The sequence below is a fragment of the Notothenia coriiceps genome, unplaced genomic scaffold (assembly GCF_000735185.1).
Source record: "Notothenia coriiceps isolate Sejong01 unplaced genomic scaffold, NC01 NC01_scaffold00033383, whole genome shotgun sequence".
NCBI classification, from domain to species: domain Eukaryota; kingdom Metazoa; phylum Chordata; class Actinopteri; order Perciformes; family Nototheniidae; genus Notothenia; species Notothenia coriiceps.
Genome location: NW_011366084.1, coordinates 65,987 through 85,133, shown reverse-complemented (window position 1 = coordinate 85,133; position 19,147 = coordinate 65,987). Strand labels below are relative to the sequence as shown.

Genomic DNA, 19,147 nt, shown 5'->3' with positions numbered 1-19,147 from the left:
TCATTGAGTTGAAACAGATTTAGGCAGCGGAATGAAAAATGATGAATATAAATGACTGCCTGGGTTTGGAGATTAATATTAGAGCGGGAGAAGTGATGATCTATTACTGAACTCTCTTCAGTCCGCACAGCACTGAGGATGAAAGTGATGAGCGTGTTGCCGAAGTTATTATTTCGGATTATTCTAATCAGGAAGTTGACAGACTCTGAATCCGTTGAGTAATTAACTTCTCCTAATGTTGGACGGATATAACAGCTACTCTTTTTTTTTAAATCTGCAACTTTGAATCATCCAATTTGTTGTTGAATTCTAGTTTTCAAATCTAATGTGTAGTAACTTCACAACCTTTAGGTAAATAATTAACTCTCCTCTTCACACTATAGATTATTCAGATAAGATTTGATTGAAATAGGTTGGATCAATCCCACAATCACCTTGATTAAAACAATGTGCAATGATCCAGAGATAAATTAATCTCCACATCAATACAGAAGTGCAATCTCCAGTCTATATTTGGCTATTTCCATTATTACGTTCCACTTACTGATGTGAGCTTGCACCATGTGACCGATGCAAACAATATAGTCCAGTGCAGTGTCCTGTGAATGGAGTGCGGGACAATTGATTTTTCCAATAGGTCGGGGGAGGTGATGTGGGTGTTTAGGGTGCTCAGGATTGTGCCGATGATGGTAAACAAATATCTGACAGCAGCAGCAGTGGCAGCAGCGGCGCTGGGCTTCTCTAGTGTGTTTGCAGCGTGAGAGGCGGTGAACTACAGGAGTTGTCTCGGCTCTTTAGTGCTCAGTTTGACGGCCTGCCTGCGTCCTCGGAGAGGAAGAGCTGCTGTAATTGGTTTCTCAATGAAGGATCATCAGCAGCTCCCCGGAGGTTTGCTGGACAGTAGCGTAGCGCTGCTCTCTCTGCCGTCCGCTCCCCGGCTTTAAACACTGCTTTGCTCCTTTCTTCTGAAATAAACAAGTGGGCAGTGAAGGGGATCCTAGGAGCATCATCACTCTGCGCGTATTTAGAGGGGATTTGTGTCCGTCTTCACAACCCGTGCAAGTACTGGGAGTTTAATCGGGTTTTTTTTTGTGTTCGAGGAATCGCGTCAAAGTTTAACGTTCAACATGAGCGACCTGGAGGACGACTTTGCCAAGATCCTGCTGCTAAAGGAGGAGAGGATACGGGACTTGGAAAGGCGTCTGGCGGACAGGGAAGACGATATTCAAGAACTGAAGAGGAAATTACACAAATATCAGTCTGTTTTGCCCAGTGCTGAACTTATTGGACCGAGGACCCGCAGGGCGCAGGGCATCTCCGCGGAGCCTCAAACGCACCAGGACCTGTCAAGGCCGGCGTTTCGGAAATATGCCAAGTCCGACTGGTAAGACTTAGCCAGCTTTTGCACTTTAATGCTCTATTACACACATGTGCCAGCGTTCAAACCCTAAAAGTGTTTTCTCGTCACTACCAGAATCAATAATAGTTTGCCATGCATGGTGTACATCTAAAACACAACTCTCTCTGAATGTGATGACAGTAACTTCACATATCTGTTGTTGTGGCACTTCAGTGTCCTATGTCCAAAAAGCATTTATTTCTGTATGTTTTCTCCCTTTTCTTGTCCTTTTTTTTTCTAAATGAGAGTGAGTCGTTTGCCATGAATGGACGAGCACTTTCATTCTTGTGTCCGATGACGCAGCTCCAAGGCGAGCTTCAGAAAGAGCTCCTAATTGATCAGATCCATCATGGCAGTCCCAGGGGGCTCAGACAGGAGGAAGTGCGATGCATTATTGGCTTTTAGTAGCTGGACGCTGAGGACCCGAAGTGCATGTCTGAGGATATTTAATACTCCATTAGAACACGCTTTGTTTGACCATATGCTTCCTTCATCACCTGTAGGTGCTCGTTTTAGCTTCACTGTATGGTTATCCTGATTTTGAGTTTTTTCACAAGTTCTGAACATTCAATAATAATCTCTTAGTTTGTCAGACTTTTCCCTTTGTCTGAGTCTATTCAATTTAATTTTGCGTTAATTACTTACAGCAAAAAAGTTTGACACTCTTTGTCCTCAGATTTACATTTCTTTTAATCTCCATTTACATTATAACAACCCCATCAGAACAAATTAGTTGCTATGATCATACACACACACAGGCAGAAACTACACTGCTGACTCAATTAATTCAGTAGACAATGAGGTTAACTTTATTAAGATGGCTAGACAATTTCCACTCCTCATTTGCATTAATAAACTGCAGACAGGGCAGGTCCTCATTAACTAATGATCAGTGAGCCTTCAAACAAGAATACAAGTTCACAAAAGTAGTCCTCGGGCAAGGAAAATGCAATAAAATGTGAATGAAGCATGAACGCCATGACCCAGGTTCATTGAGAAAAAACGACTAACAAGCTAACCCAAGACAAAGTATATAATCCATTCTCAGCCTTTCTCATGAGGGTTCATTCTGAAAACTGACATAGGGTCTTTTGATGAGTCACTATTAGTGCTTGAATGGGCTTTCAGTGGACAGGCAGGCTAATTGCACATGGCCATACAATGTGCAGTGAAATAGAAGTAAACCTGTTTGTATTTGTAAAAAAAAAGTACCGGTGAGATGACGTGATTGCTTTTTGTGAGTATGGACGAGGGGTCTACCTGCCCGCTGGGCCGCTGTGGGTTCAGAGACGGTGTGACCCCCATTATAGTCAGTACGTGGCACCAGGGTCTTTTGATGAGTCACTATTAGTGCTTGAATGGGCTTTCAGTGGACAGGCAGACTATTGCACATGGCCATACAATGTGCAGTGAAATAGAAGTAAACCTGTTTGTATTTGTAAAAAAAAAGTACCGGTGAGATGACGTGATTGCTTTTTGTGAGTATGGACGAGGGGTCCACCTGCCCGTTGGGCCGCTGCGGGTTCAGAGACGGTGTGACCCCCATTAGAGTCAGGACGTGGCACCAGCCGGCGGCCCGCCCTGCTCATCGGATTACCGCAGCATGAAGCATCGGATCCTGTTTCTATTGATCTGCATAGGAAAAGGGCTGAGCTGGATGGTTAGAGAGGTGAAATTTAAAGCGCAGAGGTGCTTTGAAGGGCAGTGGGAGGGCCTTTTGATGATGGGAGGATGTGGGGATGTATCACTGGACAGGACAGAACCTGAAGTCTCCGGGCACCTGCAGTTTCCTGACATGAAGGAAAAATGTGCTGCTGCTCAGGCTGGGTGCCCTGTGCCCTTCCCCTGACAGGGATAAAAGGAGAACAAAATATGGTGTTTAGTTGGCTGCCTAGGCATCATTAACATTTTCAGAGTGGAGCCCAAGAAAAACTACTCTGTTTAGGGAGGAAATATACACAGATGTATTATGCGTTCCTCACAGTAGCTTTATCACATTTAAAGTCTTGCAGAAAGCTGACATTTCCAATATTTATTTGGTCTATTAGCAGGATGCTGTTGTTCATTTGTTGTCACTTGCATGTCAGTATTTGCAATGATATAATTAATTGCAGAGTAAAAGCTATAGCTTTCAGTCATTTAAAAGAGTAACTCATCATTGTGGGATCATTAACTGTTGGACATGTTTGCCAAGCACAAACATGCCTGCGTTGATGCTTTTTCCCACCACAAGAGGGCATCTGTGATCCACAATTAGACCAACTTCCTGTCTACAGCGTTGTTTACATGTTTTCTGTCAGGACAAATATGCTATTTACTGCCACACCAAAATACCTATCCTTACAGCCAAAGAAAACCAACATATTATTTGTCCTCGCTGTGAGCTCGAGAGTCTCCACTCATTCAGCACAGTAATTGCTATTGTAGCTCCTCATCCAATCAGATTGTCCTTGGCAGTTTATCCTCCTCTGAATGTGTCCAGAGCACGTGAGGCCAAAAGCTGTTCGCTGAGCTTCCGATGACTCATTGGGATAATGTGGAGTGAGTGACACCAGCCTTGCTCAGAGTCAACACACAAAACAAGATCAAATGAGGATTGTCACTGAGGAGCTGCTGCCTTGATCCTCAGTGATTTTGGCAGATTCACGTCTGCAGCTGCTCTTTGACAATCTGTAAGATTCTTCGCCTTTAGCACCTTCACTTGCTGCTCCTCTATTCAATCTGTCACGAAATTAATAGTTGCCAGCAGGTATTTGAGAAAATTATTATTTTCTCTTGAACATTTCACAGCACTTTAGTCCATATAGGACAAAATACACAATGCAATCTGCCTTCTTCCCCAATAGATACAAAAACGCATTGTTTATTTGAACACTGAGGGTCATTAAGTTTCCACCACATTCAACTTCCTTTAGGGCTCCAGTGCTCATCTATTTGTAATTGAGCAGCCTAGGGGTGATCTAACTGGTACGATGACATGCTTTTCCGAGCAGTGGCTCTCTCACGGAGTCCATTATTCATGTGAGACGAGTTTGGCAGACTGCACTGTGCCACAGATTCCTGTAGGCGCCATCCTCACCATGCACTCTCTCTGGGTCGCAGCCTGACGCACTCGGGGAGGACTGTCCTCCGCTGTCACTCCGCCGAGGGAGGGAGGGAGAGAGCGAGAGAGCGAGCGAGAGAACGAGAGAACGAGAGAGAAAGGGGGAGAGAGAGGGCAAACTTTGCGTGATAGTGGCTCAGACGCGTTACGGGCTCACCTTGGCTACCGTGTCAACCAGTGAACATACCTTCGCGTAAATTCCCAACATCCGCTTTGGACAGAACTGAGGAGAGGATTCCCCCCTCAGGAGAGACCGGGGCTGCATCATCTGAAGCTGTTCATGCCGGATAAAGTTTATGAGCACCGTGGTAGAGGAGAGGAGACACAGACTAGACTGCATACCTTTCGATAAACTTACTGGGAAGTCGCTCTGTCGCCACCCGAAATGGGCACCTTGCGCGACCTCCAGTACGCGCTCCAGGAGAAGATCGAGGAGCTGCGCCAAAGGGACGCGCTCATCGACGAGCTGGAGCTGGAGCTCGACCAGAAAGATGAGCTTATACAGAGACTACAGACCGAGCTGGACAAATACCGCTCCGTTATTAAACCGGCAACCCAGCAGGTCGTCAAGCAGACCGAGCTGCACGAGCAGCAGCGCACCAAGAGGCAGGCGATCTCGGCCGAACCCACCGCCTTCGACATCCAGGATCTTAGCCAAGTCACCCTACCTTTCAACCCCAAAAGCCCACAGTAGGTGTCCGAACTACAAAAGCAGAATATTTCCTTTGGATAACGATAATGTTATTAGTGTTGGATTGGCAGTTGCTAAACAGATTGATATTATTCACCCTTTGACACCTGATGCCGGTGCGTAATGTTAAGTGTGGCGCAGCAGGTATGGCACCTGTAGCACTTTATGAAGGGATACACACACACACACACACACACACACACACACACACACACACACACACACACACACACACAAAATCATGTCAGGAAACTTTAATTAGTGACAGTTATCAATAGGATTTTCTCTGCAGGGCAGCGATAAAAGGCTGGACGTCGATAAGCCTGATCACAGCCTAACAGGAAAATTAAATGTCATCCAGTGATGGGAATTATAGTTTCAGAGAGCAGGTGTTGGCAGCTCTGTGTAATGTACCAGTGGCTATTTTATACAAGCTGTGGTTGTGTGACAGGCAGTCTTAACAGGCTCTCTGGGCATGTTTATCTTTTGATTTGTCTAGAGCTCTCTTCTTTTCAAACTCTCCACCAAGCGTCTCTTTGCTACTGAGCTCCGTTTGCAACCTGACGTCTCAAACTGAAATTGGCACTTAAATGATCTCCTGCTGTGAAATAATCTGGCTATCTGTTCGGTTTAAGCGTGAAGGTTGACTTAGTATTAATCAATACACTCGGTTGACAGGAAGAATGTCTTCTCTTAATTCTCCAAGCACATTGGAATAGACATATTAAAAACATCAGGATTAAATCAGGATTGGAGAGTATTCCTATGCTCATGTTGGTGTTTTAAGAGTTTGCAGAGAGATCAGATGTGTCAGACATGAATTTCATTATTCTCTCGTCATACAAACAAACAAAGCCCCAAGGATTTCATCAAAGAAAATTCTAAAGGAACAGGGATTATTTATCCGAGGATGAAAGACCATTAGTCTATGTTAAACCTGTCAGCTCTGGGCGAAATAACAAAGAAAGCAACACTATTTGTGGTGTTTGTTTTGTTTGTCTCTCTGTCGTAAATAAGCATTAGACTTTGGCTGGACACTGGTTTTTGAACGGCAGATTAGGTAAACACGACAGTGGTCACTTGTATTATAGTATACTTTCACTATATGGGACTTCTTCTATTAAAAAGTATTTCCGAGGCTTTCTTGAGTTGCTTAACATCAGTCTTATGCAAGAAAAACGACCAAAATGATCGACTTTGTCCCGCATGCTGACATTTCTCTCCATGAAGAGTTTGATGTCTCAGTTTTAACACACTTCATTGTCAGTAACAATGGTTAGCTTTAGATTCGACATTCTTATCAAACACAAAAGAAAGTTTTGAGTAATGGGGGGTTTGAACGATTGCATGATTGTAGCTGAATGGAACATTTCATTATGGAAATGAAAAATGAACAGCTTTTTACCAAGAGCTTGTTTGAATTCTATCAAAGACTTTAAACTACAGCTTCAATTTCCTGCTGTAAATCCGCCACCCCTTTCACACAGAATGACATTTAGCTCATATTTCCTTTTTGAAAATAACCATATAATAACAAAAATGATTGGAAAGCTGCAGGCTGTTGAATGCAAATTACTTGAGCGTGTTTGAGCAGTGTTCTCTTATTAGCTATCATTATTATTCATTTGGTTTGGACTTCTATTACAATCCATTTAGTCAAAGTTATTTTGTTCTAACGTTTGTTATTGCTCAATTAAGAAAAGAAAAAAGTTATCTTATTTCTTATTTAATAAATTCCCAACTTTCCTCATGGGATAAAAACAACCCCATTACCTTTTTATTTTGTTCTGGTTAAGGAAGAGTATCGATAATTCCTGTTGGATTTAGCTAAATGTTTAGATTTTTCTTTCATTCTCAACCACTTTATCTTTATTACAAAACCCATAGAGCATTCCTTACACGTACGATATCCATCCCTCTCCCTCCATATGCCTCTTATTCCTGTTAGCCTCTCCCACTTTTTTTGCCACCCCTCTCTTTTTTTTCCTCCTAAAAAGAGCATATTTTCTCCTTTTAAGGAGGGCTGAACTTGCTCAGCTCTAAACTTCACTAGTGGATGACGGCAAATATATCATCCTCACAAAGGAGAGGAAGGCAGATGTTTTTACAAGGGTCTGGTTAGAAGATGTTGCTATCAGAGGCTGTAGTCGGGGGGTCCAGTTTAGGGTTGAGAAGTCCAGAGATCTCCCGGGAGTAAAGCCACAGAGAGAGGGTCAATGAGGCACATTTCCTGAGGACTGGAGGTCAGCTTCGGAAAATAATGGATTTCCTATTTGTTCAAGTTCGTTTAGGGAATTAAAGCCCTTTATAAAGCATAATTAACCCAGTTAGCATCATAAGGATCAACACGTTGCTTTCCTAATGTCTCTGCTGACAAAGAGAGCAGTTTGGAAAGAACATGGATTGCAGGATGGGAATTTTAAAATAGGTTCAACACCTCATTCCTCACTCAATTCCCAGGAGACTTGTTCTGACACTCAAAGGCGGTATAAAACATATCTAACAAAAATCCTCTGGATCAACCTGGTTCAAATTTTAAAAAAGTCCTGAGACGTTGGAGGATTCGCTGTCGCTTTCATCTTTTTCATATCTATAAATGCCTGACAAAGGAGTTTCCTACAATGAAGGCAGAAAAGGCATGTTCACAAATGTTTGTCTAGAGAGGCATATACAGTAAGTGGCAACAACTCAATATACTAGGATTTCTAACCGGGTACAAATCCAGAGTACATAAGCTGTGTTTTCTCAATAGATTGACACATCACGCTAATGTTGGTCTCCAGTAATTTAGCTCATCACACTCATTCACAATTATCTCTGCTGTCAAAGTAAAAGCAATGCCTTTTGGGAATCCACCAACCTTGAAACTGTAATTGAAAATTATTCAAATTGTTGAATGCAAAACACATCTTATGAGAACCTTGTTTTTGGAATTTGTTTGCGTGCTATTTGAGAAACAAATCACTCAACTGATGAAAAAGATGATCTGTAGATGCTTGCCAAGGTTAAGAATGTATATGCGAGCTAAGATGAGCATCCTTTGTGCATCCTTCACAGCTTTGGCAGTTTTTCTTTGAAGGAGAAAGAGTATCACAGATCACATCAATCACAAAAGTGATAAATGGGTCTCCAGATTTGATGGAGAAGCATTGGTGTGACTTTAAAAGTTCAAAATAAGCTCTTGAAGAATTCGAAGACACTGAATATAAATAGATTCAGATGAACAGGGAGAGGGGATTGTTTTAAAAACATAAACAAGCGCTTAGTTAAAAAAAAAGAAACCCTGGGCTCTGCCGATAGTTTATCATGGCAGATAATAAAGTTTAGAGCGTGTTTGTGTAGCTGTGTCGTTTGTGTAGGCTGGCAGGAGGGCGGAGGAGCCTGTGTGTTGTGGTGGAACAGCTTTATAAATGCCTTCCAGTTTATTTGCCCTTTTAACTTTAAACTCCTCAGGTGATCAGCGCCAACAATGCACCCATAAATACGTTTCTGAAAAGGGCACAGAGCGAAAAAAACAGACCTAGAATCCTACTGCAAAAGCACTGGGGATGGAGAGTGCTTTAAGGAATACAAGTTTAGCCTCTGAGGAAGCGACTACTTGTTGGATTAACCCTGGATCATATTTTTAACCTTTTTGTTCTCAAAACTGGCCACACAAACTGGACTGAGCAACTCCGACTGCACTGAGGAAGTGCTTCAGTGAACCAATTATCTTTATGCTATGTGCTATATGTGCAATATATACATTACATTATATACATAAGCCATTAATAACTGTGTAATATATACCTGGCTGCTAAATTCTAAGAACTGTATTTTGGAAAGTATTTTTTCTTTTACTTTTATTTTTTTTATATTATATTTTTTAATATTATATCATAACTTAATACTTTTTTCTTAACGTAGGCAACATTAAGCTGTCTGTGGCTCTTTCCTGCTGTAACGATGCAAATGTCCCCTCTGTGGGACTAATAAAGGTATTCTGATTCTGATTCTGATTCTGATACTCACTTTTTAGAGTCAAGTCCGCCTCCGATTTCTCTGCCGTCTCTTTGCCGTTTTCCACCTCTGCTGCGCCAGGCACCTGCAGTCAACACACGCTGATGAACAAATGTCTCTCCTCCATAGATGTTACATAGCATCTAATGTGTTTTCCTCGATCGAAATGATAATTTTACACAATGTCTCCTGCTTACAGTGCTCGGTGTACAGTGCTGCAAATTGAAGACTGCACATTAGCTCTACTGTTAATCACATTTTCTCTCGTTCCTGTGAAAAACATACTTACCTGTGGAATGCCCTAATGGCCCCACAGTCTGAAGGCCTTTCAGAAGTGCTCCCTGAATGGGAACAATCTGTTTCCATCAAGCATGGATTTAGCTTTTATTGACTTGTTCAAGCCTCTGGAGGGAACAAAAAACTGTTTGACCTTGACGTCTTTGAAATGAGTGTATGTTTTTTTTGAAAAGCCACTGTGCAGTGTCAGTGAGATTAAATAATACAAACGCTTGCCTGTTGAACTGGTCAAAATGCTTCACTGGATTTGAGAGAACAATTCTATCTCAAGGTTATACATTTACACTAATCTCTCACTCTAATCTCATTAAGTCCTTCTACTATATGGAAACAGAAATGCCGTCTGAATTAGTTTTTTCATAATTTGTTTTCACCAGGTCTAAGGATCTGATCAAGGAGGCCATCTTGGACAATGATTTCATGAAGAACCTGGAGCTGTCGCAGATCCAAGAGATTGTGGACTGCATGTACCCTGTGGACTATGGGAAGGACAGCTGTATCATCAAGGAGGGCGATGTGGGCTCGCTGGTCTACGTCATGGAAGGTAAAAAGCCCCCATGTACAGAAGTACAATGTCCAACCTGCAATGAAATGAAAGCCACAATTCAAGAGTAGAACTACTTAAACAAGATGCCTACACCTTTAAAAACAGATTCAGAGCGGGGACATCATGAAAAACTCCCTTTGTAGGGGCTTGTGCAGAGATAATTGGATATTTGAATTGTCTACCTAACCCTTAAGCTATGAAAAAAGACAACCCAGTTTGTGTTGCAAACAAATCTGAGTATTTCTCTGCAATTGCTTGAGAAAACCTTTGCAATATTTATCGCAAGACAATCCAAGTAGACTAGGTTTTTTCGGGAGGTGGCCTTAGAGACAGGCACAAAAAAAAGACAGAGTGAATACAGAGAATATGCACAGTATGACTACTGAGAAAAAAACATTTTAAAATAGATAAAAATGTGTTAGTAGAAACTCAAAATACAAAAATTAAACTAAAAATAGCATAATATTTCCCCTTCAGGTGGATCTGTAGGGTTCTGGAGAGCTTTAAAAGCTCCGGCTTGACAATGACAGCAAAGAGATGAAAGGGCATTATTGATGGGTTTTTGTAGAGTGAGGAACTCAAAAATCCAAACTACTCTTTGGGGGCCTGCATGATTCACTCATGACCCATTGATTCTATTTTGTGAGATGCTGTGTGCCTGCTGAGTCCGTTCTCTTTCATTCGTTTTTAGCGGTATTGTTTCAGCATGAGATTTTTCTTTTTATCTTTTTTATAAAATGAGTGTCGATGATACACAGTGTGAGCGCTCTGATGGCAGGAACAACAAAAGGTTCATGCTGGCGCTGATGGGATTTGTGAAAGGGCATTTTTGCTGCTTTATTTGTCAAAACCAATGCTGCTTTAAAATGTTCAGAGAGCCATCATCGCTTACAAAAGATTTGACCTCAAGGAATATGGCCTCTGTCATTGGCTGCACAATAAAACTAATCACCAAAGTGCTGAGCCTGGAGATTTACTGACAGATTAAAATAAAAAGCATATAATATTATGATCGCTACCTCCATAAAACCTTAATAACTTGCATTTAGCTCTCACACTCAAGTTCATCCCATGTGTGTTGGGAATGTTCTGTGGAAGTATTATTTTTAATAGCCTAAGAGACAGAACAGCTAAAGAGAGGGAGAAGGCAATAAGCTGAATCTTGTTGGTTGGTATACACAGCATTTAACCCTTGTGTGGTGTTCATATTTTTGTTATTCAGCCAGTGTTTGTGGGTCTGGTGGACCCGCTGCCATTTTGGGTTTCAATTAAACAAAATCAAACTATTTTATGTTACTCAACAGATGTTTACTTCATCTCAATTACAAGCAATATAAACAGCATATATGGTTAATATTTGCCCTTTTACATTTGTTAGATGACATTAATTAATTAAATTGCTACTTTTTTTTTTGCCCACTGACCGGCCGGTCCTGTGGCTCGTCTTTTTTTTTTGTAACTAGCTGATGCTCAATCTCATCCTCTTCTTCAAAGTCACTGTCAGACTCACAATTCTCAGAAGTGTGATCCTCACATTCTGAAACATCTTCCTCTTCCTCTACATCATCATCAAATGGTTGTCTCTCTTCCAAAATCATTTGCAAGGCCCTCTGAGCAGAGATTCTTTTGGCCATCTTGATCAGTTGTGATAAGGACCCAAACTGGCAGAGCTTTATTTATTGTGTCTTGACCCAAATTTGCAGCTTGGATAGAGTGTGAAAAAAAGAAAGATTGGTTCCCGCAAAACATAATGCGGGAATATGAGAGCAGACAGATGTCCGTGCTTGAATTGATCAACAATGTTGCAACCTTGTGCGGGAATGGCAGGGGCAGAAACACAAAAGTCACACACACACACACACACACACACACACACACACACACACACACACACACACACACACACACACACACACACACACACACACACACACACACACACACACACACACACACACACACACACACACACACACACACACACACACACTTATTCACTCATACACACACCCATGTCTGCACATTGCCTCCCTCCCAGGAACATCAGAGGCAGAGCGACAGCCCCAGTTGGTGCCATTTACAGATCAAACACTGCAGAGTTTCAGCAGATCAGCGACCCTGACCTTCAACTTTCCCTTCCGTCCCGCCGGCACTTGCCCAAACCTTTTCTTCACAGAGAGGATACGCGACATTATGACATTGTAAGTTGTTATGGCAATATAAGCAGCTGTCCCTTTATACTCCATTCATAGAGCTGTCAATCCATACTTCTTCAGTATACAGCGCACACTTAAATAACACTGTTTCACACTGGTCCTCACATTTTCAGCAACACAATCACACGACTCGACATTTGCCCTCTTGTATTCCTCTCATCCTTCTCTCTCTCTCTGTCACACACACACACACACACACACACACACACACACACACACACACACACACACACACACACACACACACACACACACACACACACACACACACACACACACACACAGGTGCACAGGACCTACAATTTCCACACTTTTGTTAGCCCCGGGTCCCACAGACCCGAACACCATACAAGGGTTAAAGGGTTAATAATTGACTAGGAAACATGCAGATATTGATTGTTGTTGCTCATTTTGTTCCTGCTGGCCGTCTACTTTGTTTAATGGGTTCATTCCTGGATGGTCTATTAGGCCATGCAATGTTAAGAAACAATCTGTGGAAAAGTACAACAATTATAATGTATTTTCTATACCAATATACACATTCTACCACAAATCTATACATCTATAAAAACATACTCTCACCTGGCTCTCGACAAGCAGAGACAGGTAGGGTTTATCACAGTTGAAGGGGCTCCAGAGAGAGCGTCTGTGTTGGGATGCCAGCAGAAGTGTTATGGCTGCTTTCTCTCTTTAGTGAGTCACCGAGTCTGAATTCAAAAGACCTTTTTGTGGCGCTTCTAAGAACTGTGACTGTATTAGGGAGAATACACTTTCATAATGATCAGTGGACCAACAGAGATCTTTTAATGTGTTGGTCGCTATGACTGAAATGCATACTGCCACCTTAGAAAAAAAGATAAAGGAAATTATATAAAGTGCAATAAAAGTACAAGTGGTGTTCTCATTCAGTACAGTTGTCCTTATACTAAACATGTTAGCGTTGTTATTGAGTGCCTAATGCAGGATGCGGGTCTTTCGCTGCACAACGATGCTTGAGTGGCTGTAGAATCTCATATCATATAAACGTCAGAGGGGCCATTTTTCTGCAGATGCAAGTACTTTTGGCTTTTAATACCGCTGTGCTTTAGGGAATTGGTACAATTAGTTCAGGAAAGGCCTGTGAGTACTTCCGTTCACATCCCTGTTGCAACAAAGTCGTCACTTGTTGCTCTTATCTCCAGAGTGCAGAGAGAAGTCAGATATGTAAAGAGACTCGCATTCAACTGGCGTTATGCAAAGCAGATGCAAAACCAAACGGTGGCCTGTACAAAAGTCACCAGAGAAGAAATGTACTGGAGAAGTACTGGGCACTGTAACAAAATACAGGATTTTGTCTTCAATTCCCTGACAATAACAGATGAAATGAAATCAGAAACCACATCCTCAATGTCTTTTGTTTGAAGAGTTGTGAATGAGAACGACTTTTTTCCAGAGAAAGTGATGAAACAAGTCCCCAGGTGCTGAACCGGTGTTGTAAAAAGCTGTTACCCGGATTGTAGGTGCTGAGTAGATTTGAATCTTTCCTTGCGATAAGGTCTCTGATAAAGCCCATTGTATTTGTATTGGCTCGTCATGCTGGGCCACAAATTAGTAAATATCTCACTGACATGATGAATGGCCTTTGGAGTGCAATGGAGAAACAAAAGATACAGATCTGTAAGAGAAGTAATTGTTCAGGGGCTTTGTGATTTCCTCTCTGACAGAGATGAAGGAAAGACCTGGTGTGTAATTGAAAAGGGCTTCCATTCAAAAGTGGTCATATCTACTAAACTAATATTAAATGTTTGGGTAATTATTTCCCATTTTGGGTCTGTCCGCATCCCTGCTTAATTGTGTCCCTTGCCTGCAGTTTTGCATACACAACGAATGTTAAAAGCATTAGCTAAGGGTCGACGATTGTGCGCCAAGGTCTGTGGAAGCCTATCACAGTCAGGGACTTTTTAATAAGCGCTAAAAGGATGTCTGAGTGTGCCATGCCATGTCAAACACGCAGCTGCATCTGCTCCACATTGTTCCTCATTTTCCTAGCAAGTGAAGTGCTCACTACTCAGGCAGTAGTGTCATTTCTTTTTGAGACTTGGCAGGCTAATCATTAACCGTATTGCCATGGGGCTGACAGCCTTCATCGTGTAACCATACGAGGCCCAAGTTAACTTCACCACTACAAAAAACTGAATAATTGTGCATTACACTATAACCAAAAAAATTCAAATACAAGAGCATTTGCATAACTTACTTTCCCCTAATAGAGAGACTAGACTGATGTGTCAGAGAATATCACAGCCTCCCTGTTTAAACCTCATTGAAGTTAGCATTTGTTGCACGTGCACCTGATAATTAAAGATCAGACAAAGCGGAGCTGCAGAAACTGAAAGGATCCTGGCAACGGCTCGCAGCCATAATGAGGCTGTGGCAACTGAACGTTTGTTTTATTTTGGTCGCATCCGCTGGGCTGTGACTGACGGTCCTCTTTAAAATACTGATTGCAACAAAAGCTCAAGTTTCCATGGAGATGAAAGAGGCTTCTGATTGGATGTGTCGTTGGAAGACCCGTACAGGTGGCTAATGATGATATAACAAGTATAATCACATCCGATTACTCTCAACTATTTTTCTTGACAGTAAAACACATTGATTTCCTTCATAGTCAACATTCAACTTAATCTACTGAAACTGTGTATGCTAACACTCAGCTTTGGGTCAACTTCATTTAATGAGCTTGAGTAATGGGAAGTGAACAAATCTGACAAATATAAAGGTGAAGTTTTAAGTGTCATTTTCAATATGATAATGTTTATGGCTGAAATGTATATGTTCCTTATTAATGAATAATGGCATATTTATATTGCATGTTTCCCCCCCGCCACTGGTCCAAGACCTAAAACATGCAATGTACAGTTAAGGAAAACAAATTAACCAATAAAAATCTCCATATAAGAAGCTGAAACTAGATCGTTTTGGGCATCTTTACAACAAAACTAGATAGATATATTTAAATATAAAAGTCCTTAGATGGTTCAATTAAATGGTTTGGTGTTTTTGTTGTGTTCTTCTGTTTGACACATTGATCATGATAACAAATAGAGTATGGGGTCTCTCCTGAGCAGGTGTTCTGTTTGCTAACTTTACATGTAAATATTCAGAATTTTCATTTAAGACAAAGATGTTTTCATTTTATTCTTCACACTGTATGAGAAATAAGTGAATAAAAAAAACAGGGAAAGCCAGGAGGATGCTGGCGTACGTGCTATCGACTTTAAATTAGGTATTTATTATCTGTTAGGGAGAACGAGATTGGCCCTCATGTGTATATTTTCTGAGTTTTACTAGGTGTACAGGGAGGGTAGAGTGAGAAGAGAGGAGCAAGAGTGGTTATCTTACAGAAAGAGTTGTCTCCAAACCCCAGGTGCACACTGACAGGTTCTATGACAGGTTAACATATTCAATGCAGACATTGATGCTCTGTAGAACATTTTATTCTGGTGGAGGGGGATTTGAGAATACGACTAGGATTTGACACTTTCTCAATACAAATTGGAAAGTGTACCAATTATTTTTATTTGACCTGCTGTTGGGTAAGACAAATATAATATCGTTGACAGATTGATTCATGAAAAACCTCAAAGTGAGGTGAGAATTAAAAGGCATCCTTTCATGTCTGAATGTGACAAAAATGAACAATATGCTGTTTTGAGGCTTACGCTGAACCGCTCCTGGCAGTCATTTTCATCTTCACGCTGCTCTTCCTGAAATATACCTCTGAATAACAACGAATAGCAATGTCTACCAACTCAGACACTAGCTTCTCTCTATAAGAGGACTATTTGACATTTTTTACCATATGATATGACACTCAAGACATGTTTGATTGTGTAAGCATGCATCTGTTTGCAAGTGTCTCTAATTACATTTATGAGCAACATTAGGGGACGAGAGGCAGAGATATCTGTTTACATTTCAATTCAGGGCATATTTTATTCTGTGATAATCCCCTTTAGCTTCCACTATCACCTCTCTGTCACATTGTACCTTACAGGCAGAGTTATTGAACCTGACGTGAAAACAGATCTCTAACGCTCCTAAACATTCTCTAATTTATTTATTTAGTTAGAAATTACAAGGGAATGTTCAGCCTTGGTATGAAATGTATTAGTTCTTTAACCACAGCATCGTCTTAACTCATGGCTACCAGCCAAAAGACGCACCAGTCTGCCAGCTGGTATCAAGCTGGCCATTTTCTTAAAGAATGTGTCTGTGAGGCTCTGACAGCGGGACACGTCCTCTCGCTGCGCTATAGGAGTTTTCAGAGAGATGCCCTCTGTGCTCACTGACCAATGAGGCAGAGTGAAAGGAGATGGGCTCCTCTCCTCTCGAGCAGAGTATAGAGATGTAATCAACAGGACCACCTGAGTGTGACTCAGTGTCATACAGGAATTATTACTACAACCACTGCAAGACACTGCTGTGAAACAATTAGACATTCACATATTTATAAGCTGAAATGAATAAAGATTGGGTTACAGAAAACGTGAGTGCACTCACCCACTGCACCGCATTGTTGCCTGGCAACTTAACAAATGCAGCTCGGGAAAATAAAATGTTGAGGCTCACAGATCTTAGTTTGATCGGCCCCGGAGAACACAGCATGTAGCCAACAGTCAATACAACAACTGCTCCTTTTTGTATCTCGACAGCAGCCAATAGCAGTTTAATGATGAACCGTAACCTGCTGCTGGGGCTCAGACTCACCCCGTCTGTTCAAAAGGATTCTTAGGGGGACTCAATTTCGACTTCATGTACTTGGGACTAAAATCCAATGCAAGATCGACTTTGTGTGAGTGTGTGTCTTCCTAACATGGCATGCAATACTATTATGGTCTCGAGATGGAGTCACATATAGCTGGCGGTTTTCTCTCGTAATGACTCTAACAAGGTTGTTGCTGCAGGTTTATTAAGGGCGGAAAGGGTGAGCGGTCTATAATTGGAATGACATTAAAAACACTCCCCCCTGTTATCCTCCACACATGTCAAAAGCAAATGTGAAGATCAGGTGATTACCCTGTGTCCCTCCACTTAAATGTGGTCCCTTCCTGTAAAATGAAAATGAAAAAAAAGGGCTACCTCCAATGTCACAGAGATATATAAAAACGTTCACACCTTGAGACATGTACTGTATATACCTACAGCATGTGAGTAGCTCTTTTCATTCACTTCATTGACAGCAGCTGTTCAGGCATGAACAATCGATCACCGTGATACAACCTGCAGAAAATATTTCTACTTTCTGGCATCTTTGCGATTTGATTCCTGATTTGAAGTGGAACTTTAACTAGATGGAATGCCTCTCTCAGGGATCAGCGCAACATCACAAGTGCATTTTGATTTGTATTCATGAAAAGCAGAGAAAAGAGAGGAAAACATGTGGACAGTTTTCTACACAATAAATTCAGTTGGCGTGTTGGTTTTAAAGAAGGTGGGTAAACATCCACCTGCATTTGCTGACATAAAAAAAGCCTAATGACCTGAAATACCTCCATCAAGAAGAATACATTGTCTGCTAATATGCCATTTATGTGCAAATAGTCTGCATGCGTGTGTTGCAGACTAAGCAGTGCAGCATCTGCCCTGAACGCCAAGTGAAGAAATACTCTCTGTCTGGCAAGTGTCTTTTCTCATTTGCCCCCTTTGCCTTCAAGTTGTTCCCTTTGTCACTTTCTTTCTCTGTCATTCTCCCACTCCACTTCACCCACACACATGTTCAAGTTAGAAATGCAAAATGTTAAAAAACTGAACCAGATATATGCGCTTCAGTTATCTGTCAGTCACTTGTCCTCACCATTTGACTTTGACCCCAATCTGTCCTCATCTTTCCACTCATCACTTATTTTTCAAAAACTGTCTTTGTATCTCTCCCCCACCTGTCCATCTTTCCTCATTTCCATTCTGCTTTTCTCTTTGTATTCCCAACCTTTTCTTTCTCCATTCACCCCTTTCTTTTGTCTTCTCTTATTCCCTCCGATTATAGTGAGATAGCCCTTTATTTTTAACCCTGAATAAGAATTGATCCCCATTTTCACTCCACAGAGGCCGATGAATAAACCCCAGAGCTGGAATTAATGAGTGATTTGTGAATGATCCCTGAGCCTTCATCCCTCCTTTGTGGTTAATGATGCTTTTGAAAGTTCCTCATCTGGAAAGACGATGAAAGAAACTGTATATGTGTGTGTGTGTGAAAAAATAGACGAGCACAGGAAGAGGAAGGAAAAGCAGAAAGAGACAAAATGAGCTCACGAGCATCATACGAGGCGAATATTATGCAAATGTAATGTTCTTTGCTTTGATTTAGATAGGTATGAACTAAGCTGTATAGACTATGTTCATGTGTGTGTGTGTGTGTGTGTGTGTGTGTGTGTGTGTGTGTGTGTGTGTGTGTGTGTGTGTGTGTGTGTGTGTGTGTGTGCATGGGCGCATGGACATGTCCCCCCCACTTTTCAAAATCCCGTTTGTGTCCCCCCCACTTTTCAAATGTGTTTTAGTGGTCATCTTCACGGAGGAGCGTCTGTGTGTGTGTGTGGCAGGAGCGCATTTTGTGTGTGAAAGAGAGACAGAGAGAGACAGAGAGAGAGACAGAGAGAGAGACAGAGAGAGTTACGGGGTTGTTGTTAGCATCTGGTGCTAGCTCGGAGCTAACGGAGATTAGAAGCTGTTTCAACAATAAGGAGAGGGAGAGTCCTCTCCTGTCGGACTGAGAGGCTGAGGTAACATCAGCTCAGGGAGGTAAAGGACTCGCTGAGTGATTATATTGTAAACTTTAGTCTAAGTTATCTCAGTGGGTCTCAAACGGTTTTGTCATCTATGTAAACAAATATTTCCATCTATGTAATATTAGTTGTAT

General features: G+C 41.6%; 1 protein-coding gene across 1 annotated transcript in view; it reads left to right on the top strand.

Annotated features, from left to right (window-relative positions):
- The first annotated feature begins 4,641 nt into the window (after window positions 1-4,641).
- The window catches only part of LOC104961479 (cGMP-dependent protein kinase 1-like), a 51,888-nt gene continuing 37,382 nt past the window's right edge, over window positions 4,642-19,147 (top strand). The window contains exons 1-2 of the mRNA XM_010789774.1: window positions 4,642-5,192; window positions 9,867-10,033. Of these exons, the coding sequence (XP_010788076.1) occupies window positions 4,888-5,192; window positions 9,867-10,033 (472 nt within the window). The 5' untranslated portion in view covers window positions 4,642-4,887. The remainder of the gene's footprint in view (window positions 5,193-9,866; window positions 10,034-19,147) is intronic.